This window comes from Mus caroli, chromosome X, assembly GCF_900094665.2.
Source record: "Mus caroli chromosome X, CAROLI_EIJ_v1.1, whole genome shotgun sequence".
Lineage (NCBI taxonomy): Eukaryota > Metazoa > Chordata > Mammalia > Rodentia > Muridae > Mus > Mus caroli.
The window spans coordinates 34,697,789-34,724,166 of record NC_034589.1 but is presented as its reverse complement, the minus strand read 5'-3'; the positions used below and the strand labels follow the sequence as shown (position 1 = coordinate 34,724,166).

The window sequence follows — 26,378 nt, the reverse complement described above, 5'->3', positions numbered from 1 at the left end:
TTTTTTTTTTTTTTATAAGCCAAAGCTAAAGTCCCTCAATGTAGAAAGAATAGTGCTGCCTGTTATCAACTCCCAGGACAAACATCTTTACACGTTAGGGAACAAGTTTATTTCTAATTGCATTCTGATTTATTTTCAAGGACTCCCTTTGTTATCTAAGAATCATAGTGTGCGCTTTGATTTGGCTTTCCCAGTTTGGTTTTTGTGTCTGTTTCCCCCTTACCTTGTTCCTGATGCTCATCACTGTACTAATCTTTCAAATGCTCTTAAGGCCACAAGGAAAGAAAAGATCCTTGTGTTTCAGAGTTTGTGCTATAAGGAGTTCTCGCTGAAGCTTGATGCTTAAAGGCAACATTTCCTCCCATTAGAGTCTGGTGGTAATAGTGGGAGAAAGGATAACCGTGGCCCTTGCAATACTGTCAAGTCTAAGCACCCACCTGAAATCCATCTGCTATAAATATTTACACTTCTCATTCATGCTTGGTTTTCTAGATATTAAGGTGGGGGTGAGGTAGGGTGGGAGTGGGGCACTGCTGATCGGATATCACCAGAAGACTATGGTAAGACAATGGAGGCCACACTTCTTTAGGTATTCTTTAGCTATGTTAGATTTATATACAGATCACTTCGGGGAAGTCTTTTTCACAACATATTCCTTTGTGGGTCTCATTTCAAAGCTGGGTTATTTTGGTACTGTAAGTAAATGAACCTGTTTGTTACAAAGGAGCACTTCACGAAAGCGTCGATTTGAGGGTGTATTTTCAATTCTCTGTGTTAATGGGATATGACTCCTCATCAAGTGGAGAAAATATCTGTGAAATGCCTGTTGTGTAAACAAAGCCACTTCAGGCCTCATCAGGATGCTTATCTTATAAATTTTGGTTGAATAAACTCCAACTGAAAAATTGAGTCAGATGCAGGGCCAATTAGTGCTGTGATTAATAGCATCTGCAGCTATATTCCCTGGGTTCAAATTCTAGCTTCATCAACTATTAGCTGTATGACTTCTAGGTTACCTTTCACACACACACACACACACACACACACACACACACACACACACACACACATACACACACACACACACACACGAGATGAGATGGCTATAAGCACTCAGTACATATCTGTTATTAAAAGTACTAATTGCTATATATGGCTCAAGATTTTTGCCTTTAATTATTTTACATGATGTTGAAAATCTAGTTGCTTCTCAAAGAATAGGTGAGTTGATTGATCCACACGTATTACCTAAGGTTACATTAAAGAGAAAAGCACAGGTGTTTGAATATGAAGAATTCAGTGAGATCCAAATGCAATATGACCTCAAATGAAAGGCACCTTGAAAAATTCACAAGGAGACTATTTTTGAGTAACAATTCTTAAATAGCTTCTTTTCCTGAGCAAAGAAAAGCTAGTAAGATACTTGTGAAATTAAGTCTTAAATGACTCTAGCTGCATATGTATCAAAAGATGGCCTAGTTGGCCATCACTGGAAAGAGAGGCTCATTGGACTTGCAAACTTTATATGCCCCAGTACAGGGGAACGCCAGGGCCAAAAAGTGGGAATGGTTGGGTAGGGGAGTGGGGGGCGGAGGGCATGGGGGACTTTTGGGCTAGCATTGGAAATGTAATTGAGGAAAATACGTAATAAAAAAAAAGTAAAAAAAAAAAAACAAAACAAAAACAGCCATTTTCCTCAATATCATCCAATAGAGTAGTGAGAGAGCTAGGATTTGAACTTATGTGTCTATGCTTCTCAAACTCATGTTTATTCAACTCAACCACTCACAAAGCTATTCTAAGAGTAGAGGCTAACTCACATTGTCTTATGTGGTAGTAAGTCAACGTGCTGTTCTGCCGGGAGCATTGAGAGGAAAGGCTAGGGGTTGATCTGCTTCTGGACTGTTTTCCCAAGGGGATCTGTTAGATCATCCATGAAGAGATAAGTTGGCATGAGAGAGTACTGGGAGAAATCCATACATTCTAGCATTTTTCTGGGTAGAACACTTAAACATATTGCTTCATCCCATTTAGTTCATGTTATAACTCAGGCAGAGAATATACTAATAATAATGTTTAGAAAAAGAGAAAATATGGTGAAGAACAAATGGAGAACATGTAAATCTATTTAAGGGGATAACTTTCTGGATAGATGATAGACAGGGAAGTTAAGAATTGCAGTTAGCCCTCTGTAACTTCTGGTTTCATACCTACGAATTCACCCAACTTGGGATCAAAAATACTTTCCAAAACCCACATCTTTACTAAATGCATACAGAGCCTCTGCTCGCCATTATCCCACGGATAATCCCACGTGTAGCACTTATATTCTATTCATTATTATCAATAGTTTAAATATGAATTATACTATACAGGTGGTTATGAATAGGTTATGAATTTGTATGTAATTATTTTACATGATGCTGAAAATCTAGTTGCTCCTCAAAGTGAGTTGATTGATCCACATGTATTACCTAAGGTTACAGTAAAGAGAAAAGCGGAGGTGTTTGAACATGAAGAATTCAGTGAGATCAAAAAGCAATATGACCTCAAATGAAAGGCACCTTGAAAAATCCACAAGGAGACCATACATACATAGGCGATATCACTTTATAAAAGGACCATTTGTGGAGTTTTCTACCTGTAGTGAGTCCTAGAACTACAGATTCCCAGTAATAGCATACTTTATTTTCCTATTCATTAAAGATTTTTACTTGCTAGCACATAGTGTAAACTTGCAATTTTGTGCATTTTTGAAAAACAAATATTGAAAAATGTGTTAATCATAACCTTTTCCTAATTCAACAGAGTCTTGCCTTAGTACAGTGTGAAGTGGAGTGATTGCCCTTTCTTCTACTTTCCTGTTTCCTTTTATAATGAGTCCTTCCTAGTGCTGACTGTCTCTCTGGTCCAGTTAAGCTCATTTGCTCCAGTGCTGTCCTTAGGCACGCAGAACAGTTGGTCAGTGCCCTCTTTATGACAACTCTTTATACTTGAGCATAGTGATTAAACTGCCTCTTGGCTCTCTTTCCCTAGGATAAACAACCTTAACTCATTTATAGCCTTTCCTCAAAGGTACTGTTTCCTAATGCTTTAATCATTTTCTTGCCATTCTTCTTTGGATAATCTCTAATTGCTTTGCCATCATTTTAAGATAGAGTCTGTTGAGTAGACTACATTTGGGTTTGATGAGTTATTTAATGAGTAGTGTAGAAATTAAAGCAAATGGTGCTGTTTAAAGCAAGAACCCTAGACTAGGGGTCAGCAGACCCGCTTCTGTTTCACACTTCCTCTGTTGCATACTGATAATTGAACTGGAAGTAAAATTTTGACAAGTCATCTAGAAGTCTTCAATCTTCAATGTTCATGTATAAATTTGGAATAAACATATCTTTCATGCAGGCATCTTATTGTGAAGTTCACATGAGATCATTTGTATGACAGTACTTTTTTGGACATCAAAGTGGTATACCAACACTATAGATCAGGGACATATCCAAATGATTTGTACATATTAACTCATCTACATAAAGGTTTCATTTGTGGTTTCTTTTGAGAAAAATGGAAATACAGGGAAACACATATATTATCCCTTGTCAGAAAGCTAGTAAGTGACAAAATCCATTCAGACTGGATTCCTGGGACAAAGGAACTAGCTTGATTGCCTTGAGAGTGAGTGAGCTTTAGGTTCATGGACAGAACCTACCTTGATAAATAAAGTGGAGAATGATGGAGGATGAAACAAGATATCAACTTTGGGTCTCTACATACATTCACACAATGTACATGCACACACATGTGCACACACACATATACAAGCTCACACACATGTACATGCATATGCATAACAGATGCAATAGCAAATAATGAAAAAAGAGGCCATGAATTTGAAGAAAAGTGGGAAGGATATATGGGAAAGGCTGGAAGTAGGAAAGGGAAGGGAGACATGTTGTATTATATTGTAATTCCCAGATAAGAGAAAAAGAAATAACTATTGAAATTGGAAGAAATGAAACAAGTAGTGCTCTAAATCTTGGGCTTAGGATCTACAGTTTGTAAATGGTCTCTGAGCCCTAAGAAGTTATCATGGTCTCATTTGACCCTCTGTTAATTTCTATGGTAGTTCTCACACTTGTAAATACATCTATCATACATTTCTTGCAGATTGATTGGTATACAGGGATACTAAAGGAAGGCCAACTTCTAACTGATTTTCTTCTCCAGTCACATATGAAGGCCTCAAAGAGTTCAAAAAGAACTTTGGGGAGCCAGAGAGATGGCTTAGCAGTTAAGAGCACTGACTGTTCTTTCAGAGGATCTGGGTTTAATACACAGCACTCACATGGCAGCTCACAGCTATCTGTATCAGTTTCAGTGAATCCAACACCCTCATACACAGACATACATGCAGGCAAAACACCAATGCACATAAAAATAAAAATAAATTTAAAAAGAACTTTGGAAGGAATAGTAGAAGACTTTCTATTAATTATATAACTATTTGAATATTCACAGCAAAAAAGACTGTATATAACATAGTGTGGACATTATGTTATATAATACTCTACTGAAAATCTGATTGTATTTGAGCAATTGTACTACACTACCTATTTTCATTAATACCTGGTGGATATAGACTACAGTATGAACTTTATGCTTAAATCTGATATATTGACAATGGTGTTAACGATAGTGTTATAATGCTATCAGAGGCTCTTTTATCTCAGGCAGTCGAATGAAACATGATTTTGTAAGACTATAGTAGATTTACTAGGAAAAATACCTAAATAATATTGAAAACAAACAATGAGGCTGTATTTTAGAAGAACTTAATACTCATTGAATTATGAATGTTATCATGGAACTAAAATCTGTGGAGTATATCAGGATGTTTTTCAGAAGAATAAACTCTGATAAAAAGCATTCACTTTTTTTTATAAAGTATTTTCTTTAAAAAATATCATGTTAAAATTAGTTACTTAAGCAATTTGTTTAATAAGACATTTATTTTATATAAGAAATGACAACACACCCATGGAAGGAGTTTAAGAGACAAAGTTTGGAGCAGAGACGAAAGGATGGACCATCTAGAGACTGCCATACCCGGGGGTCCATCCCATAATCAGCCACCAAACGCTGACACCATTGCATACACTAGCAAGATTTTGCTGAAAGGACCCTGATATAGCTGTCTCTTGTGAGACTATGCCAGGGCCTAGCAAACAAAGAAGTGGATGCTCACAGTCAGCTAGTGGATGGATCACAGGGCCCCCAGTGGAGAAGCTAGAGAAAGTACCCAAGGAGCTGGGGGGGGGGATCTGTAACCCTATAGGTGGAACAACAATATGAACTAACCAGTACCCCCTGGATCTCGTGTCTCAAGCTGCATATGAATCAGAAGATGGCCTAGTTGGCCATCAGTGGAAAGAGAGGCCCATTGGTCGTGCAAACTTTATATGCCTCAATATAGGGGAACGCCAGGGCCAAGAAGTGGGAGTGGGTGGGTGGGGGAGTGGGTGGGGGAGTGTGTGTGGGACTTTTGGGATAGCATTGGAAATGTAAATGAAATAAATACCTAATTAAAAAAATTAAAAAAGAAATGATAAATAAGGGCAGTTTTGTTATTGTTAGAATAGAAATAAACAGAGTCATTTTTAAAGATTTAAAAATGTATATTTTAACATTCACATTATGTTGCTACAAGTACTTTTTCATCTTTGAGTCAGTAGTTCTCAACCTGTGGGTTCCAAATTCTTAGCAATTGCATATCAGATATCCTACACATTAGATATTTACATTATAATTCCCTAACATAAGCAAAAATTCCAGTTATAAAGTAGCACCGAAAATAATTTTATGGTTGGGGGGTTATCATACAATTAGGAACTTTATTAAAGGGTTACAGTAGCAGGGAGGTTGAGAACCACTGTTTTGGATGGAGCTGTAGCCAAAGCTCAGTTCAACTTACTAAAGTGTACTTTATCAATGGCCATCTGACCTAGATTAGTATGTACCATAAAGTTTGTAGCTCATTCTAGCCCCTACTTTGTAGAACATATGTTTTACAGGAGCTACTCAATGGCAGAGAAAGCAAATATGTGTTGAGAGTTTTTCATGATTTTCTGAAAGATGATAAATGAATAAAATTGCATGAAAGCTACTTCTGAGGGATATTTTCAAAGTACATCAAGGAGAAAGGAAGACAGAGAAGTAAGACATAAAATAAACCAGAAATGTGGATTTTGGTAAACAGCTTGATTTTCCTCCTGTGATATCGATTTTTCTCTCCAAAATTTTATGGCTTTTTGAGGGGTTGTAGAGCAAAATAGTTTTCCATCATGTAGATGAGGAAACTGGGGTAAAAAAAGTTAAGTACCCGAGGTTTCAGAGCTATATAGAAGTCAAAGCGTTACCCACCACTTTTTCCATTACCCAGAACTGAAAAACCTCTCAGTCCAGTCTAAGTTCCTGCAAATCCCCAGACCTTTAAGAGAATATTGGTTATTCGAGAAGCCAAAGTCCCTAATGAAACAGAAGGAAAACAAAAAAGTGTGACAAGAGAGATGTTCTTCTGTTTGGGGCTACTAAGTAGGTCACCCACTAAAAGGCTATTTCGGTCTAAACATTTTGGAGGGCATGTAGTACATAGAGCCGCATCACTGACCTGATTCTTCATTTTTAAGATCTGAAAAAATCAAAGGAAAGTTTTTCAGTGAGGGAGAGCATGGACCATTTGTGTTGCTCGAGTGAATGTTAGTTGAGGAACTAACCAGGCTTGCGCTCTAGATTTTCTATGAACCATCATCCATGAAAAGCAGTGCTGAGCTTAACAAGGGAGTAGCTTTTTATTTCTAACCTGTAGCACCTGCAGTCTCTGTCTCCCCCACCCTCTCATTTTTCTTTCTCTTTCTTTTTTGTCTTTTCTTTTTATAGGGATAGATCTAACAGATTTTTAATATTTCATTTCTTATATAAAGCCCTTCCCATAAGCAATGGCTGCTCACCATGATTTTATTTTCTGCTCTTTTGGCTTCCAGGCACATTGGGGTTAAATTAGAAGATTTCCCTTATAGTTTCCTTCAATGGTAGCAACAGGAACTTTGTTATTAAGTGGTAAATTGAGACTTGTAAGGAAACAGTAAACTTTCAAGGTTCAATTTGGCCCTCTATCCCATACACAGTGTCCATCTAGCTTAGGATCAATATTCCTAGTAATTTTGTTCTAAAGTTTACATATTCATCCTTGATAGTGAAAACATGGTGGCACATTGGATTATGTTTTCTTCTTTATCTTGTTTCTTTCGTTGAAGGGTTTGTTTCCACTTTTTAAAACGTTTTTATTCTTTGAGAATTACATACAATGTTTTCTGCTCCCACCCTTTTCCCTTCTTCACCTCCTCCCAGATGCTCTCCCACCTCCCTATCCACCTCAAAGAAAACAGAACAATCAACCAAAGGGAAATAAACAACCACAAATACACATGGAATCCAATTATTATTGACCAACGATTCCTGGGTATAGGGCCTGCCCCTTAGTGAGGCTGATACACCCAGTGTCTCTCCCTGGAAGAAAACTGACTTCCTCTCCCAGCAGGAATCTATAGCAAATAGCTCCTTGGTTAGGGGTGGGATTTTGTGTTCACTTCCCCTTCTGAGCGCTGGGATTTTGTCTGGTTTGCTTGTGCATGTCTTATGTAATTTTGGCCTGCTTTTTAAAAATTGTTCACACTTTTAAAACCAAAATATTTTTAATATATCACCTTTTTTTAAAAAATATATAGTATAAAAAGTTTAGTATAACATCCAAAAAGGAGAACAAGAAAGGCTAAATTTAAGGGGTCAAGGAAGGACTGGATGCAGGTAATGGACATGAGCTATGAAAGAGGACCTAAAGCTAATTGTTTTTCTAATTCTAAATCTGTCATAGAATCTTTTTAATTTTGGTGGTGTGTAAATGTATAAAACGTTTGATACTAAAGTGTAAATTTTAATGTAAAGATTCACAGTTTCTGTTCCAAATGCCAGTTCTAGTATAGAAGTTCATTGATCTGTATAGACTTTGGGTCTGGTGAATTTTGGTGTGTAATATTTTTATTTCCAGGGTTGTTTTATAATAAAGTTTATAAAATTAAAAATAGCTTAAAGTATTCTCTTACCCCTACTAACCCAAAAGGAAAATTTAGAATGATATAGACAATTTGACCTTGGTAAGTAGTATCTACCCACATTCATCAACTATAGCTGGTGTTTCCTAGAAGGGTCCAGGGCAGTACATATTCCAGTAATGAGAAACAAAAATTCTACCTGTCAGCCCTGCCTAATCTATTGTCTGTTCCCTGTTGGGCCAGAAGATATAGGAAAGGACAGGGATTACTTTGAAATAACCAGCTATCTATTAAACAGGAGTGGAGCAATAGATTTATCTGATATGTAGCATCAAATTGCAGAGACATTCAAATTAATCATGCGATGCAATTTTTTTATAAGCTTAGAATTTTCTTTTCTTCTCATTCCTTTTTTTTTTCCTGCAGCCACTCAGGAGGAAAAAGGGATTAGAAAGACTATGAAAACTGTTGCCATGCTTATTCTGTTGGCTACTTAATTTATTAGCAGATACGGGAACTGCCTCAGGATAATGATTTAACTTGCAGACTGGGAGAGAGCTAAGTCTCAGACATACCTGTTCCAAAATTGTGTTAATCCTTTCGACTTCACAGTCAATCAAGTATCGTTTTTCCTGCCTTCTGTCCATTTCTTCAATGATGCGTCTGAATTCCTGGATGTCCTTTATGTTTCCCACAGACCTTGCTGTCACTTGCCAGTTGTTTTGCACTGCTGCTTCCATAATTGCTTGCAGGATGGAAAACCCTGAAGGAAGGAAAAACAGCTATACTAATTTTTTTCTTGGAAAATATTTCTGTAGGTGTTGAAGATTCCACTGAGTTTCTATTAACAGCCCATTGGGTCTCTTCAAACTGTATTCACTGGAGAGACCAAGTGACCCTCACAGCTCCAACCTCAACTCTCCAGGTGGTTGGCACCTCCATCTTGGTGTTTTGTTTTAAAGGGAAGGAGATTCTCTCATTTGTGAGCACCATGGGGATAGGTGTTTGTCAAGTCCCTTATGTTTTGTCATGCATTATCAAAATATCTTTGGAACGAATGCCAAGAACCTCTTAGGTCGGGCTGTAATTTTCTCTGTTGCATTTGAAGTTCTTTTCTTTCATCTATCACTTAATTCTTCAGAATTACAGGTTAAAAGAAACCCACAACAAAACATTATAAATAACTACTCATGCTAGAGGCTTATTAAAACAAGCTGAACCACATGTGTATGTGACTATTGAACAAGATAAATTGTGTCTCACAGATAAAGTCACTATGATTTTGTGAATGACAGCCTTCAATTTAGACTATTATTTTTTGGTTATATAGAGACTCTACGAAATATTCAATAGAATTATTTTTTGTGAAGTATTTCCCTTTCCTAACCAAATTTACCAGGAGTTCCTGGTCCTGCATTAGGTAATTTGGATCTGACAAACATTAGCAACTAACCTCCTGGAGCTCTGTTCAAAGGAAAGAAAGAGCTACTTCGAGTTATAGGCAGTTCATGATTCTAATGTCAGAATTTGAGAGACTGATGCAGGAGGATGCCAAAGATCCAAGACCACCCTGCGGTAGACAAAGAGATTCTATTTTGAAAATCCCAAATCAGCCAGCCAGAGGTGGCACAGGCCTTTAATTCCAGCACTTGGGAAGCAGAATAAGGTGGATCTCTGTGAGTTCAAGGCCAAGTTGGTCTAAGGAGTGAGTTCGAGGACAACCAGTGTTAAAAGGAGAAGCCTTGTCTCAAAAAACAAAAACAAAACAAAACCAACCCAACCCAACCCAACCAAACCATCACTACCGCCAAAACCCCCAAACCAAACCAAACAGACAAATAAGCAAGCAAGCAACCCCCCCAAGTACAAAGCCCAAAGCACAATGGCACAAACTGTTTATGCATCACTTCTTTTAGAGTAGTCACACTTCTAATAATATATCATATCTCCACTTGTGTTTCCTGTATGAATTTATAATGAGTATAATCTCATCAAGAATAGACAACTTTATTGGGATATTATCAAAACAATCTCCCTTCTCCCAATAGGAGTGATAGATATGATTTGCAAATCCCAATTATCTGTGATGTAATAGTTCAATGGCCACAGAAGCAGAGGATGGAGGAGGTGGCGATGCCTTTTGAACACACTCCCGGTTCTCTGTCTGCTGTGGTGTAAGCAGGCTGTGGCTCAGAGTCGTCCTCCACTGTACCATAGAAAATGGTATTGGCATTTGGAGAACATGCTTCAGGGAGATGGCAGTAGTGACTCAGCCGGTCATTATAACTCCTTTGTGTGCTGGGTGTGTGCAGGAAGAAGATCACAAACGAGACCCAAGCACTCGGTAATTTCCAAATGAGCAATTTCAGCACAGGAGCTCAAAATTACAGATCAGAGCAAATTACCATTGCTTTAAATGTTAATTCTTACTCTTATAAAACCAACCGTGCATATTTATTTCTCAGATTTACATTTTCATGTGGGTTTTAGATGTACTCTCTGCTTTAGTGGGAGTTGAGGGCACATAGTGGGCCAAGGCATGGGATTAAGAAATAAACATAGGAAGAAAGAGATTAAAGCATGTGGAAAGCTTTCTTAAGCAGTGTATAATAAGGCCTCATTATTTTGAATGCCACTAATTAAGAATTTATGAAAATTCAGTAAGGACTGTGTTGAATTTTATTTTTGGACTATTTATGAGGAAAATATTGGCTTAATAATAACAGTAAAGAAATTACATAGGGATTCTTTGATATATTTAAAGTAAACTTTTTTCTTAAAAAAAGGGCTTTTTAACAAAACACAAGTGTTCACACATTTAGTAGAAAATCCAAATTCTTGTCATCTCTGCCTAATGGACCTTGTCCACAATTTAAGATGACAGGGAGGAAGATTAATCTCTTTTCCATGTGACAATCTTCCACATTTTTAAGGGCTGTTAACATGGCTCTCTTTAACCTTTTCTTCTCCAGGTTAAAGATGTCCCAATCCTCAACAATTCCTTTTATGTGATGATAACTATTTTCCCTTCAGTTCTATCTTTTTTTTTAAATGGATAATTTTCAATGTTTCTAAGTATATGTTAATTTTGCATAATAACAGGTTTCATGATGACACGTTTGTACATGAATACAAAGCATTTTTATTATATTCATCTTCCATTATCCTGTTTTGTGCCCCTCCTATTCCTACTATCTCTTTCTTCTTAAGTAGTCTTCCTTCTATTTTCAGGATTTTTTTTTTTAAAAAAGGTCTGTGAGCTTTATTACAGTTGTTTACAGGGACATGGGTAAGGGATTATTTATAAGAGCATAACACTTTTACCAGTGGCTATGCTACTGAAAAAAATGTCTCTCCCACATTCAGTAATGATTAATTGACTGTAGATATTCAGGGAAGGATGTAGCTTCACAAGTCTCTCCACACTGGATACTATTATATGCCTATAAGCCCTTGGGGAAGGGTGGATTTTCATGGACTTGCTCTATTCGTAACAGGGTGTTGACTTGTCAATATTTTATTGGTCTTGATATTTCAGATATTATCTGAACAGTAAGTGTAAATGGCTATAGGGTTACTGTTTATTTTGATGTAAGTTATTTTAGTATCATAGAGTTTCTGGGGTGGTGGTGGGGAAATCCAGGGCCATATGAATGCTAAACTAGCACCATATCACTGAGATGTATTTCTAGTCTGGATTGATTATATATTTAAATAGTCAAATTCTATTAATTTGTATTTAGGTTGGATTCTGCAGAAACTTGTTAGTTCTGATAAAGCTTTAACAACTCTCTGTGTACGTGTTAATGTCCATTGCATTCTACCCTGCTTTTGACTTTCTTTAATCCCTCTTCCTGGACTGGTCCTTACTTAACATTTGTTTTCATGTTCTTTCAAACCTGAAAAATGGTATCATCTACTCACTTAATACTTTGTTACCTATTTAGTGTAACTACACATCTCCCCCTTTACCAAGCATACCCTGATACTTGTAGACATTTTTGGGTGTTTCTCTTCTTCCCATAAAGGTTCCTTTAATGTCTTCTCATTAATTTTCCCAGATATGCCTTATTTTGTATTCAAGATAAATCAATCAAAAGCAATGAAAAGGCATTTTGAATAATTGTATCACGTATATTATAAAAATGCAAAATACAATGTATTAAGTATATCACACAGGATGCTATACTAAAGTTTAGTTGTCAACAATGTGCATACACTAACAAGGAGAGATTTCCACTACAGAACTAACAAATTAGCATGTATAATATGGCATTATTATTATATCATATTTTATCTACTTTTGCTAAAAAGCCCATGCTTGTATATGCTGGGGGAAAAATTGCCAAGAACTATTAGTGTTTTCTCAGAGACACAGAATTATGAAGACATCCCACATCCCACTTGGTTATATAATGTTTGGTTCTTTAAAAAGAGGCAGGTATTATTTTCTGCAAGGATAAAACTGTTAAGACTTTAAAAGTCCAGTTCATGGTGTCCTCTCAGAGTGTAAGGTGCTAGAATATTCAGATGACAGATCAACACTCTGCTATGTGCTTCCTCTTAATAAGCAATGATTTTCATAGATATTTTTATACTTCTGTTCTTTGAACCATGGGGATGTGTTACCTAATCAAAAACTCAGCAGAAACAGCACACTGATTTTTGATGAGTGTGTTGGTTATGAGTCTTTCTTACAGTTTTTCTTTTTTTTTTTTTTTTTGTCTGAGCAAGTCACAACTGTGGCTTAGCATTACACTTCTTTTCCGTTCAGTTTCCCAGTGTCTGCTTGAGCATGGGACTGCTGCAATCTAGAACTCGAGGGGAATGGTCAACTCAGTTCAGTAGATGTCAGTGAGCGATCCAAGTCGAGCTTTTTATTTGTTTTCATACCCAATTTAATCATCGTTTCACTGACTCTGTTCCAGCTGACCAAAGCATAAATAGAAGCTTGAGGGAGAAAGAAAGAAATGTTTGACTTGGCAGAGCAAAACCAGGTGCTAGTGTTTGTAGGAGGTGAGGTTTGCAACAAAGTCCTGGCTTTGTAAAAATAAAGCCTGCTGTTTTAGCAGCTTCAGGATTGTCATCTGCCCTGTGTGAGTTTTCACATGCCCAGCTTTGTAAGTCTCAAAGCTACTTTGATTTGAGTAACAAATTATGTCAACTGGATTCCAAACCACCAATGCTGTTCTTGCCCTCACTCATCCTCATTTTAAATGGTGGGAGTTACCATATAGATAACTGGCTGATTGAGAGCTTACTCTCTGCATCTGACCAAAGTAACATGGGAGGATAGCAATAAAGGAGGGACAGGGCACTTAGGTATAAGGAAATGGATCGTAGTCAGGACCAGTTGAATTCTAGTGCACTGCTTATTGAGCATCACTTGGCAAACAAGCAGACCATCTTGGTTAGAGGTTGTGCAGGGATGCTGCTTTGTGCAGCTAGATCATTCTTTGGTATCAAAGAGCTTACTTCTGCTGATGGGAAAGTTGTTGGTGGAAGAGAGATACCTGACTTAATGTTGGGCCTCCTCTCCAGGGCATCCTGTATCCAACGTCTGGTAGCAGCCAAGTATAAAAACATGATCATTCCAAACTTCCAGTGGGATAACTAATGGGCAACCTCAGCTTCAGAGCTCTAATACCTTGGCATGAGTGTACCACAACTTTACTTAGCCAACTTTCCATTTCTCTGCACAAGTGCTGCCAATGAGGAGACTCACCAAGAGCCTTTTGGCATATGAATTGACATTTCAACATCTGTTCTTAGGAGTACTCAATCTATGGCTATTAGTTTGACCCCACAAAAGGGATGATAACAGATACAAAAAGCTCTCAGACCTATACTGTCAAAATCATGTTCCTAGGGAAACAAGGCCAGGTTTCTTCTTTTTCCCCCACTGTTTCAACAAAATGTAAAACTACTTCATGCTGAACAGATTTAGTATTTTCTCGGAAAAAAAAAAAACCAAAACAAACAGAAAAACAGTCAACAGCATTTTGGCATACAGAAAATGGTAATGAAGACATCCAAGAAAATATACTGAAGATGAACTTTTCTCTAGGTACTTCTGACATGGTATCTAACAGTGTCCCAGATGACAGAGTCTAGTATTTATGAACAGCCATTACAGAAGTGTTGGTTGCATTTATAAACATTTGTGCCTGGTAAGGTTTCTTAGAGGGTTTGTGACAAAAAATTTCAAAAGTATCTAATGGCTAGCTCTTGCTTTTTTTGACTGTCCTCTTTTGACTCCTAGAATCTCATTTAGCATTTGCTAACTTTGAAGTTACTATGTAGCCAAGGCTGACCTTGAAATCAACAAATACTAGAAGTACAGGCATAGAAGATCTTATCTGGCAATATTGCTCTTATTCTGTTCCTTCCTTCTTTCCTTTCTGTCTTTTAAATTTATTTTTTGAAGATTTATTATACACACACACACACACACACACACACACACACACACACAAAAAGAGGGCACCGGGACCCATTACAGAAGGTTGTGAGCCTCCATGTGGTTGCTGAGAATTGAACTCAGGACCACTGGAAGAACAATCAGAGCTCTTAACCGCTGAGCCATCTCTCCAGCACCCCTGTCTTTTAATTTTAAGATTCAAGCTTATTCCTTGAGTATGGCTTCTTCCTTTTTAATATTTCTAATAATGTTAATGTCTTTATTGCATCTATAACATATGCAATGTCTAGTTTAACAGCTTATTGTACTTTTAGTGTTGTTTCTATTACATTTTGATGAGCATGTGTCTAGCATTTTTATGAAATTGGTATTCTTGTTCACTCAGATGAAACTAGCCAAATGAAAATTGCTCTTCTATTCTTATGTTTGTGGTTGCCTGGGTTGCAAACTCCAACCTTATACAACCTCATATTCTCTCTTTTTAACCATCTTTCATCTGCATGGATTTCTGAAATACATTTATCTTAAATGCTGTGGCAAAATAAGGACATGGACAAGCTTGAGATAGAATACAAAGGTGGTTTCAGAGACAGAGGTGAAAAGGGAAAACATAGAAGCAGAGGCAGGAGATGATGGCAAGCCCACTCATTTTGTGTTGCAACGTGCCATGTCTCGGGGGCCATATGTATAAAAATCTGACCTCAGAGCCAATAACTCAGAGTATGATAATTCATTTCACACAATGTACTCCCTTAAAAATAACCCATAGCACATTTGGACCCATGCTTGGTTGTTCTGTTGTTGCTAGTATTTGCTTTAGCTTCATTTAAACAGTTTGGTCTCATAAAAAGCATTAGAGTGAATGTATAAACTTAAGATGTTAATACAGAAAATGTTCAGTATGTGAAAAGCTTTCGATTGGAAGCTTTGATGGAAAACCCCTCTCTATTTTCATATGAATGACAATCTGCGAATTTTATGGAACATGATAAAAACAAACACTCATTCACACCCAATCCAATTTACCCATAGCAAATTAAGATTTCTCTGGAGCCTTTGTTCTTCATAACTGTGTTTGTTTAAGTCATTCTTTAATTAAGAACTGACCTTCTTCAAATCTTCTCTTCCTTAAAGCTGCATTATTAGGATGGCCCTTGGCTAATTTGTGGAATCAATAAATGTAAGGTGCTCACTGGTTCTGTGTCCTTTACCTTTTCCTTAAATATATTTCCTTCAACTCAGAGCATGCTCTTGTGCTAGAGCATGGAGAATTTATATTTTACCAATATATCCCCGCCCCCACGTTCATGGAGAATTTATATTTTACAAACTGGGAATGAAATGTCTTAAAGAATTAAGTTTTAATTGAGAATTTGTAGACAACACTAATTGGTAGGGTACTGTTTGGCAACTTCAGGTATTGCAATTACCCTAATATCTCACCAAGGGAGGCAACTGCTACTTGTCAAGTTTGAGGGTGGCTCTGAAGCTGGCAGTGCATATAATCCTACATTTTCCATTTTTCTCATTCATTCTGTTCTTCATTATGAACCTTGTCTCCCTGCTGGTGAATTATGTAGTTCACTTTCCTCACCCTATGCTGAGAAAATATGCCCAAAGAGATATGTCAGTTTCACTGAGTGAATGTACACTTGCTTCGCATTATCAGCTGCAAGGGAATTTAGAAGACCATCTGGAGTAGATGTGTTCAACGTCTGGGAAAATCAGAATAGGCAAGCCTCTGATTGTCAGCCAGCCACTCTAGGTCTAAAATAAAAATATAAAAGCAACTGGGCTTTGGGTTAAAAGGAGCTCCTACAGTGCTATGTATAATTCTTTTATATTTATGTATGCTACTTAGATAATTGTTCTGGGATCACTTGCAATGCAAATTCACCAAGGGCAAGAGTCAACTACAAGCTGTACTGTGGACTGTTGAACACTTAATAGATGTTGTCATGGCTTGAATGTGCAATGTTCCCCACAGATTCTTGTGTTTGGAACACTTTGGTCTCCAGCTGGTGGTGCTGTTTTGAGAGGTTCTCTAACCTTTAGGAGAGGGAGACTAGCTAGAGACAGAGTGCCTGGAGGAAATCTTGTTCTTGTTCCTGTTTCATTGTCTGCTCAGATGAGAGCAAGCAGACTCACACTTCTGTGCTCTGTTTTCTTCATTATGCTGGACTGTACCCATAAGCCAAAGACAACACAATCCCTTCTTCCCTTATGTTGCTTTTGAACAGGGATTTGCCTATAGTAATGAGAAAATGTAGATAGCATTCAATATATCACTTTGTTCACTTATACTTTCTCACTTAGTTTCTTATCCCTGCTGGAAGTAGAATTTCAAACTTTGAGTCTGTGGTCAAGTAATCTCTTTTATAAAAAACTGGTAAGTGGACTAACATTTCATGGGTACCTGCAGAGGAGGAATACCATAGAACTCAATCAGGAAATGTTCTTGACAGTTGAAGTTGGATGATAGTAGAGGAAATGCCATATATATATATATATATATATATATATATATATATATATGCACATATGGTGCATATACACAATACTTGCATGAAAACACACATATGCAAAAACAAATCTTAAAAATAGAAAATTAAAAATACCTGAGGAATAAAGCTAAAATTTTATTTATCACAATATATAAAGAAAATATTTCATACAAGCAATAATTTAAACATGGCATTTGACCACAGCCCTTTAGAGATGATGGTCAAACTAACATTGTCTACAGGACAGATGTGAGAGCCCAGAAAAACTATCTCAAGCAGATATTTTCCTTGATAAATATTATGACCTGAGTCTTAACGAACAGAAAACAATTGGATGAAAGGTAAAGCCCTACTAAGAGGACAGCAGGGAAAAAATAAACATTGGTGGATAGAGATGTGCAGACTATAGGTAGTGCTCAAGAATTTGTGCAACTAAGAATGATGAAGCAAGTCATAAACTCTACCAAGTGTGTAGATTACAGTGGGCCTTGGTACTGATTAAGAGTCCCAGTGTGTAAGAGAAGGAAGATAGTTTTTAATGTTCAGGCTTGCTGTGGACTCTATGGCTTCTCCATACAAGGGTATTAAATGAAAGGGGAAGTGCTTCTTCAGGGAAGTCATGAAAGACTTACAGGCAAAGCTAAAAGGAATGCATCTGTCAGAACACTTCTGTTGAATGTAAGCTTTTTTTAACTGTTTATCAAAATTTATCACTATCCAGAAAATTGCAGAAATGTCATTTTATATCAATATGGAAAGTTAAAAATAACAGGCAAAATACATGAGTATAGGATCTATTGTTGACTAAAATTTTCCTCTGATTTACAGTTTCTCATATGTACAATGAAGAGATCAGGTTATCATTTATTCTGGTTCTTATATTTGAAAATTGTAACAGACGTGGAAGACTTTTGTCTATCTCTGAGAGCTTGACGTCTTGCAACTTAGGTACAATTCAATAATTTTGTCTGGAGGCCAGGATGTGAAGAAGATGAAACATTAGTTTGTAATCTTCCTTCACAGTTCTAAATACACTTCCCCCTTCTAGACAAACCTAATTGAAATAAAATGAACAGTCAAAATAGGGCGACCTTGGAATACTTAAGTGTGCTTTTAGTATATGTAGCACAGGAAATTATGTATTTACACTGTACATTTCTCTTACTCAGGAAGAGTTCTAGAGTGCAGAATTTTGTGACTACCTGAAAATCCCTTTGGGTATTTGGGGCTAATAGAACACATACGATGCAATCAACTTAAAATGACTTTGTACGTATCCCTAACATACATTTCTTTGCATGGTGATATCTTTCTCATCACTTACAGAACTGACCTGAAGCAATTAGGCTGTCATATCCTATTTAGACTAGGTGAGTTTTGACATCTTTTTGGTATTTCAGAGCCTTCCCTGCTTCCAATCCAGCTATTTCTTCTGACTTCCTTATTTTTTGTTAATTTCCTAGTTATAAATTCTGAGTGCTACCTTGGACTTCTTTGCCCTAAGCATATGTGAAGTAAAGTTAACTCATGTTTCGTTTGTCTGCGTTTTCCTTTAAATCCCCTGTACAGCTAGCTCCCTTGAAGCTATTATTAGTATATGTTTTGGTCATTGCAATAATCCTTCCCCTTCCATCCAAGATTCTTGTTCTTCTGATTATGTTACAGCCAAGTTCATTCTAAAAAAAAATCACAAGTATTTTTTTTGCAGGTATTAAAAATATGTGTTACCTTCTCATTATAGAAAGTAGTTTCTTCTTAAGTGTAAAATGATAATCTATTTCTAAGGTAGACGAAGAGAATGCAACTGTACTAAGAGATAAATGGAGGCCATAAGTTAGAGATGCAGGAGGGGGAAATAAGGAAGATTGCTAATCTATTAGCTCTTTAAATATTTCTGTTCATTTTCCCTTTCCCTTCCTGCTCAATGTCTCACTTGGAAATTGGTCCATTGACTAGAGCTATTAGGATTTAAATCAGTGAAAGTTTAAGCCAGTTTATAATTTGGCTAGCCAATCTGGAGGAAAGTGTCTAGACTCATAGACTTGACAGTGAGAAGCTAACTGACAATACCAGATCTGGCTTTGACTTCACTTAGTCAGAGGATATATCCAGCTGGGCTAACATTTCTTGCAAAGGATCAACAACCACATGGCTGTGACTGAATTTAGAAGTGCTTCAGTCAACTGGAATATATAGGTGCTTTACAAAGGGGGAATCCATGGCCACTAACAATTAAGGTTCCAAATCTGTTATTGGATTGTTGAGAAAGCTTACGGGCTAGAGATTTACTTGAATGAAATGCACTTAGAAATTATAAAGTTAGTCATCACAGTGGAGGATTAGTTGAGAGACTAGTCAGCCATGACTTCAAAGTTTTGTACTCACTCAGGCTGAATTCTTAGCTAGAAGTTTGACTTTACTAGCCACTATTGTAGCTCTTCTGTATGATTTTGAGTGAGAGATAGAGTTGTAATATCATAGGCACATGGAAGTGTTGATCTGATGAAGAGTTCAGTATTTACCCAGAGACAAAAGAGCTAAAGAACACAGTGAATCAGTTAATGAGAAATGTTCATTTCTTTAGTGTGGAGACCCCACCAGGAGCAGTAATGGATCTGCAGGCAAACACTTGTTCCCACCAAGCCACTGGGATGTGAAAGTGTGGAGCTGTTCTGTATCTTCAAGCTGGCCTACTTTTAAATCTGTGTTCAATTTGCCAGTGTGTTTTAAAACTGTTTGACAACTCCCTTAGGCCATAAAACATGTTTATATTTTGGATTGAAGCCGGATAATCATAATGCTCTGGAATCTTCTTAGGGAAACCTTCCAATCTGTAGTGTTTAACTCTCCAAATATCAACAAGGGAGCATCTTGTTACTTGCAACAACTTGGATGAATCTGGAGGGTATTATCTTAATTGAAATGAGTAAGGTACAGAAAAAAATATATCATACAATCTCATTCACATATGGATTCTAAAAATGTTCATCCCATGGAAGTAGAGAGTGGAATAGTTGTAACTAGGAGCTAAGATGGGTATAAGGTACTATTGGTGACAGGACATGTAGTACAATTAGAAGGAATTAGTTTTAAGAAATCTATATAAAAGCAACTATAGCTAATAACAATTCATTCTTGAAAACCATAGAATGAATATTAAATATTCTCACCACACAATGACTATGTATTTATCATTTAGCTTTAACTATTTCTCAATGTATATACACATTCTACCAATGTTTGAATAAGCTGAACCATATAATGTTATTGAGATGTTCCTTAAGAGCTATTTTGACTGAAGAACAATGCATGAGAGAGTGATTTGGGGTTTGGTTTAGGAGAGAAACAAGGCAGTCAATTCCTATTTAAAAAATTAAGCAACTGCACACATTTTTGCAATTCACACCTTAGAAGAGAAATAGATTTTCCTTGTCTAGTATTTTATTGGTAGGATTAATGACACCTGGGCCATTGTCAAGGATTACTTTGCTCTCTACTGAGGAACTCAATAGTCTAAACCGAACATTTCCTGAAACCTTAGAACCATGACAACAGCCCAGCTTAGCTGGCCCCACTTGGATAAAAGACTTATTTCTTAGTATGAAATAAATGGCTTGTGACTTGGATGATCTCGCTGCTTCTTCTGTCTTAACCACTGATGCAGATCACAGCATGAGTGATATGGTGACAGCAGTCATTCTGAGCCACTGTGAAAGTGGATGCGATGAATGGAGTGTCTGCATGCAGAATGAATTTGGTCTGCAGAGTTGGCTTCAGAAAGCAGAGAAGGTACCTAGGATGGCTTATGCTAATGACCCAAGTCCAAAGAAGGGTAGTCTATGCCAGGGTTTACTTTGCCATACCTCTGGCAGATCTGGCTATGTTTCTTTTAGCCTTAATAAGAAAGGAAGCTATTGTTAGTTAAAAGGTTGGTGTGCCAGTCTCTTATTCTAGAGACACTAGTTAGGCTTAACTCATTCATAAATAAGATATATGCTGTCCCTTTGCAACTTTATAAGTGCCATATGGGTAAGCAATATTGGCATTATCAAGGCCATTTGTTAGAAATGCAGACCCTTTAGTTCCTCCCTACACTTGATGAACTAGAATACATTTTAAAATAATCTTCCCGTGTGGTACATTAGCACATCATAACTTGAGTAGTAATGTCTTGTCACTACTGTATAATTACTCAAATCAACAGGTTAGCTAGTTAACATAGATGGGTAATTCAGGTGCATGAAAGGCTTACAGAAGGATGGGTTAGGAGGAAACCAGGTCATATATTGGAAAAGTTTTGAGAATGGCCAGCTTGTTGAATATATGTCCACAAAAGCCTTTTAACAGCATGTTGAGAAATGTATGCAGTTGAACTTGTAGCATACCAAGTAGCACATCAGGATCTTCATCTTCTGGGGATAGTCCAAGGCTACAACCAAGGCACATCAGAGGAAATCCCAGCATCGCTAGGCTAAAATAGATTCTTCTGTATGCACTTTAAGCAGACATCCTAACTTTGTCTATTCTGTAGTCTTTATCATTTATGGAGACTCACAAGGTCTGTAGTTAGACTGGTGACTATAGCAGCTTCCTGTACAAGTAGAAGGGCTGTATGCAGACAAATCTGCAGACTGCAGCTTGTAGAACAGGCAAACAATCTACAGGGAGTGTATTCATTTATTTGTCTCTTCATGGGTGGCATGAAGGAGGTAGACACCTGCTAGGGATCCTTCAAACTTGCTCAGAGGTGGAGAATGGGTAACTAAAACCACCTAGGGAAAAAATTCCAGCAACATACCTCTGTCCTATGTGAAATACTGCTGGACTCCAATTTTTAAAATCCTTCCAAAGTTTGGTCTTCCATGGTTATTTTGAAAGAAAAAATTCTGTCAATCTTATAACAATTTCTACCAACTTATAAGCCATATAACTTTTTTTGGCTTTCTCAGACAAAATACAAAAACTCATATGAAAATACAAAGAGAAATAATATCTTTTACAAGCATCCTCCCTGCCTAACCTCCACTCCAGTTTAGTCAGCGAATGGTATGGGGTAAGGACACAGTTTTATAGCTGATGAGACATTTGCATCAATAATATTCTGAAAGCGGCCTTCAAACTGCTCCAGATTGTGTCAAGGATGAAGTTGCTATGCCAACTTTGTTCTGGCTTTGCCATAATTGTGGCTGAAATGAATATTAAAGGTATTTATAAAGTATTTCCTGTCCCCAGAGCTTGAAAGTCCCCTGTGCCATTTTAATTTGAGCCATTTGGATTGGAATAAAATGAATGCACAGAGGAGGTTAATTATCCTAATTAGAAAAGAAGTAAAACCATGGTCCTTTTAGGTCAGAAATTTGGACAAACCTCCCTTTGCTCTGCACTTTGGGCATTAGAGAGTTACTTGAATGCCAGAGGAATCACAAAGCATCCTCTCCAGTCCTCTGCCAAAGTCCCTGGAGCATGACAGAGGGGAATTCTTTTTCAGGAAACGGTGTATGATCAGTCTGTACCCCAGAGCCAGACAGAGGGTTATCTGGAAGTAGCAGGCAGGGGGCATAGCTCAATCAGGATAACTGTGTCGGTCCAACCCCAAACCTTCCTATTTTGTTTTGGATGCCAAGAAGGCTCAACATAGCTTGGGGAACTACTACTGTTGTGAGTATTTCAAAAAATGTGCAGCATTCTCACAGTTTCTTGACATTTTTTTATTCGGGTTGCTAAGGGTGTGATGGTATCTTTTTTACAAAGCATACTCCTCCTGACAGGGAATGCTGGGATTTTCTGGCTCAATATTTTGTTGCTGCATTTCTTGATCCCCAGAGGCAACACCTTTGTGGTCTCCAATGAGACATTTATTCATACAATAGATCAACCCAGCTCTCTTTTTAAAACATGTTTTAGATGAGATATCTCTGTCATACAGTAGGTGCTTGCTCATGCTGACTTAGCCCCTCCCTTCCTACTGGATAAGAATGTGATCAAGACAAAAGAATAACATGTTCCGCTTCCTGGCTGATATTTTTATACATGCTATCTGTTCAATTTGTGTTCTGGTGATATAGGGAAACATAAAGTCTTAGGTAATGATAAAGTACTGATTTTTCAGTATTGAAGATCAAATTGGCCAATTAGTCAGACAGTTATGCTTTTAAATTATCCACATATCATGGGATGAATAAGGAAAGAACTTAAAATCCATCTTTCAAAACAGACCTTAGATTGTTGAGTGATCAATCTGTGGGTCTATGACAGTTTGCCTAATTCATACAGAATAGTCCAAGAACATTAACATCAATGACTCTTGGCAGAATGCTGGAGAAAGTTGAAGTCTCACTAGACAGACTATCAAACCCTGCTGCCTCCTGCCTTTCCTTCTCTATCCATTTTATCTATTCAGTCTTGAGATTTATTTTTGATTATTTGCAGCAAGGATAGGAAATTCAGGGTATGGACAGTACTGAATAATGCATACATTTAAATTCTCTTATATTTCATTTTACAAGCTTTTTCTATTTTGTATTTGAATGTATCTACATGATGTGAGGATGCTAATTTAACTGAAAAGGTTCTAGAGGAAATCAGAGATGATCCCAGCTTCTTACACTTAACTTTCATGCATGTTTTGCCTTTGACTCTCAGCACTCTTCATCTCCATCTCTTAAGCTTATACAGAACACTTGCCCATGTGCAATTGCTTCCTTCCAATCCTCTCTGGGGCAGACAGGATCATTGTCAGCTTTAGCACTGATTGGGAAGGACTGGGGTATAACTGAGTGTCAAAGTGCTTGTTTAGCATCCACAGGGCTGTCAGTTCAACCCCTAATACCACAAAAATGAAGCAATCAATCAACCAAAACTGTGAATGCAAATTTTAGAAGTAAGAAATAAACAGAAATTTTGTGGCGTCATAAGAGCATTTGATGTGTGGGGGAGATGGCTCATTTGTCTCACAAGCCTGATGACCTAAATTCAAATCTCCAGAACCCATATAAAAATCCAGCCTGGTCTACAAAGTGAGTGCCAGGACAGCCAGGGCTACACAGAGAAACCCTGTCTCGAAAAACCAAAACCAAAAACAACAAAAAAAAATCCAATATAGTATTGCATACACCTTAAATCCCTGCACTCCAATAGAGAGATGGTGGACAGAGGCACACTGGCCAGTTGGGCTGGTATGTGCAGTTACAGTGAACAAGGGAGATCTCATTTCATACAAATTGGAAATCTCTCTCTCTCTCTCTCTCTCTTACATACCATGCTCACAAACAACTGATGAAGCTTTTAAGTTATACATCTATTCACCAAAATAAACAAAGAAACTGTGCTTGACAATGCACAAAGGACTTCTGAGGTAACTAGCAAGATTCTTTTTCACTGATAGTAGTTTTAGGGATATTTTATAATTCATTTACTTACACATTTGTTTTATACTGCCACCTGTATTTATATTATGCTTAAATATAAGCAAGCCAAGCGAAATAGGCCTTAATTTAAAAATAAGGACTTATGAAAAATAGGCTATGCATCTCAGAGTCATATTGGTACTACATTGAAGAAACTGCACATAACCAGGCAAGTATGATACAGAAGACAAGCCTTCCGACATCTTGGTATTTATTTTTGGAATATGAAGTATTTTTTAGACCTGTAGAGATTCATATGTTGGGATAGAGAAGTGAGATAGACACTGTAAGGCGGCTATAGATTTTTTAAAATATCTTGGCTGTTTTGTTCACTGCTATTGTTTTGCTAGTTTTGACATTATTCTTTTCTGTAACCAGAACAGATATGTCACTGTTCACTAGGCAGAATCGGTAACAGAGTTTTCCTTTGGGTTTGGGTTGGTGTGGGTTCAAAAATCAGGTCAGGTGATATCCAATTGATTTGAAAGTAATTTTTTCCACACTAAGTCCTACATTTAATAGATGAGGTTCAGGTAAGCTGCTGGAAAATTTCTTTTCTTGTGGGAGGAAGCATCCAGGGGCTATCTCTACTTGGGGAAAAAATTGTGTCTTTAGGGATATTTAACACTTATAGAGCTTTTACAGATTGTTTTTGGCATTTTAGTTATAGATACATTTTGGAGAGAGAGGATATAGAAATACATTTGAACCTACTGGCAAATGAAATCTGAAGGTACTTGTCAAGACTGCTGCCAAATGCCAGGGCTGCCTGTGGTGTACCTCTCAGCAAGTAAACTCATCTGTGTAATTTTTGTCTGATATATTCTAAAGTTCTCTTCTTGCTTTTTCAATTAATAATACAAATTTAATTTCAAAGTATCTTGAGAGCAATGTAGTCTTTTGGAAGCAACTGCCAAACTCCTTTATTGAATTCTCTAAGCCACTTCCCCATGCTTGTCAAATGCATCCTGATCTTCTATGGGAGAGGTCCTCATCATCTCAAAGATGCACTTCACTGCCTTTCTGTAGCCTTTCATAGGTAGGTTAAGAAAAATATCTTATTCAACTTCTGCTAATAGTCCTGAGACTGCTCTCTAGCCTTTGAGATAACCCTAAAACTGCTCCCTAGCCTTTGAAACTTCAAAGGCCGATGATAGAAGGACAGTGACTGAATTATGTGGTTCCTTTGAGGCAGTCTATGTTCAAATTATTTTTAGTGCTATATATTCAGATGTCAGTCAAGGAATTACAAAGACAATACAATTATTGGACATCAGAATTATGAAAGACTTTAGATATCATCTAGTTTAGTCTAATATTTTTATTTTGCATGGGATATATGACATACCCAGGAAATTGTAAGTGAGTAGGGAGGCAGAGAAACAGATCTTACAGTAACATCTAGACAATTTGCTGAGCATTTGGGTACTAAATGGAAATCTCTTTGTAGTTATTTTATTGTTATTGAAACGCTACTGTATCTCTAAATCACATACATCCAATTTTCTTTCACTGTAAGTATGATCAGATAAATAGCACATAATTGTTTTTGTTGCCTGAGAATCTTTGAGTGTCTTAGGATTATCATTTCAACATAGATATTAATATATCAGGTCTGGAGAAGTCAAAATTGGAGGCAATCAGCCAAGTGTACACTGACCCTGGAACAATCCAAGGAAACTGTCACTTCTACTAAATCTGTGATGTTGCTGGATCATAGTAAATGCTTTTTTTTTTTTTTTTGACTATGGACAGACATTCTGGTCATTGACTCATTAGATTGTGGTTTATTTAAACTTAAGAATAAACGAAAGCCAGAAAGTCATGGTGCCTGTTTTGTGTTGGCCAACTACTATTTGGCATGGGGTCTGCCCAGTACTTTTTGTTTCAGAGAGGGAGGAAGAGAGGGAGGGAAGGAGGGAGGGAGGGAGGGAGGGAGGGA

The 26,378-nt window shown here is 37.2% G+C and overlaps 1 protein-coding gene across 3 annotated transcripts in view; it reads right to left on the bottom strand.

Annotated features, from left to right (window-relative positions):
- Positions 1-26,378, bottom strand: part of Gria3 (glutamate ionotropic receptor AMPA type subunit 3) — a 264,405-nt gene that overhangs the window by 123,090 nt on the left and 114,937 nt on the right. For all 3 annotated transcript variants that reach the window (XM_029473262.1, XM_021152663.2, XM_021152661.2), the window contains one exon: positions 8,681-8,868. In XM_029473262.1, the coding sequence (XP_029329122.1) occupies positions 8,681-8,868 (188 nt within the window). The remainder of the gene's footprint in view (positions 1-8,680; positions 8,869-26,378) is intronic.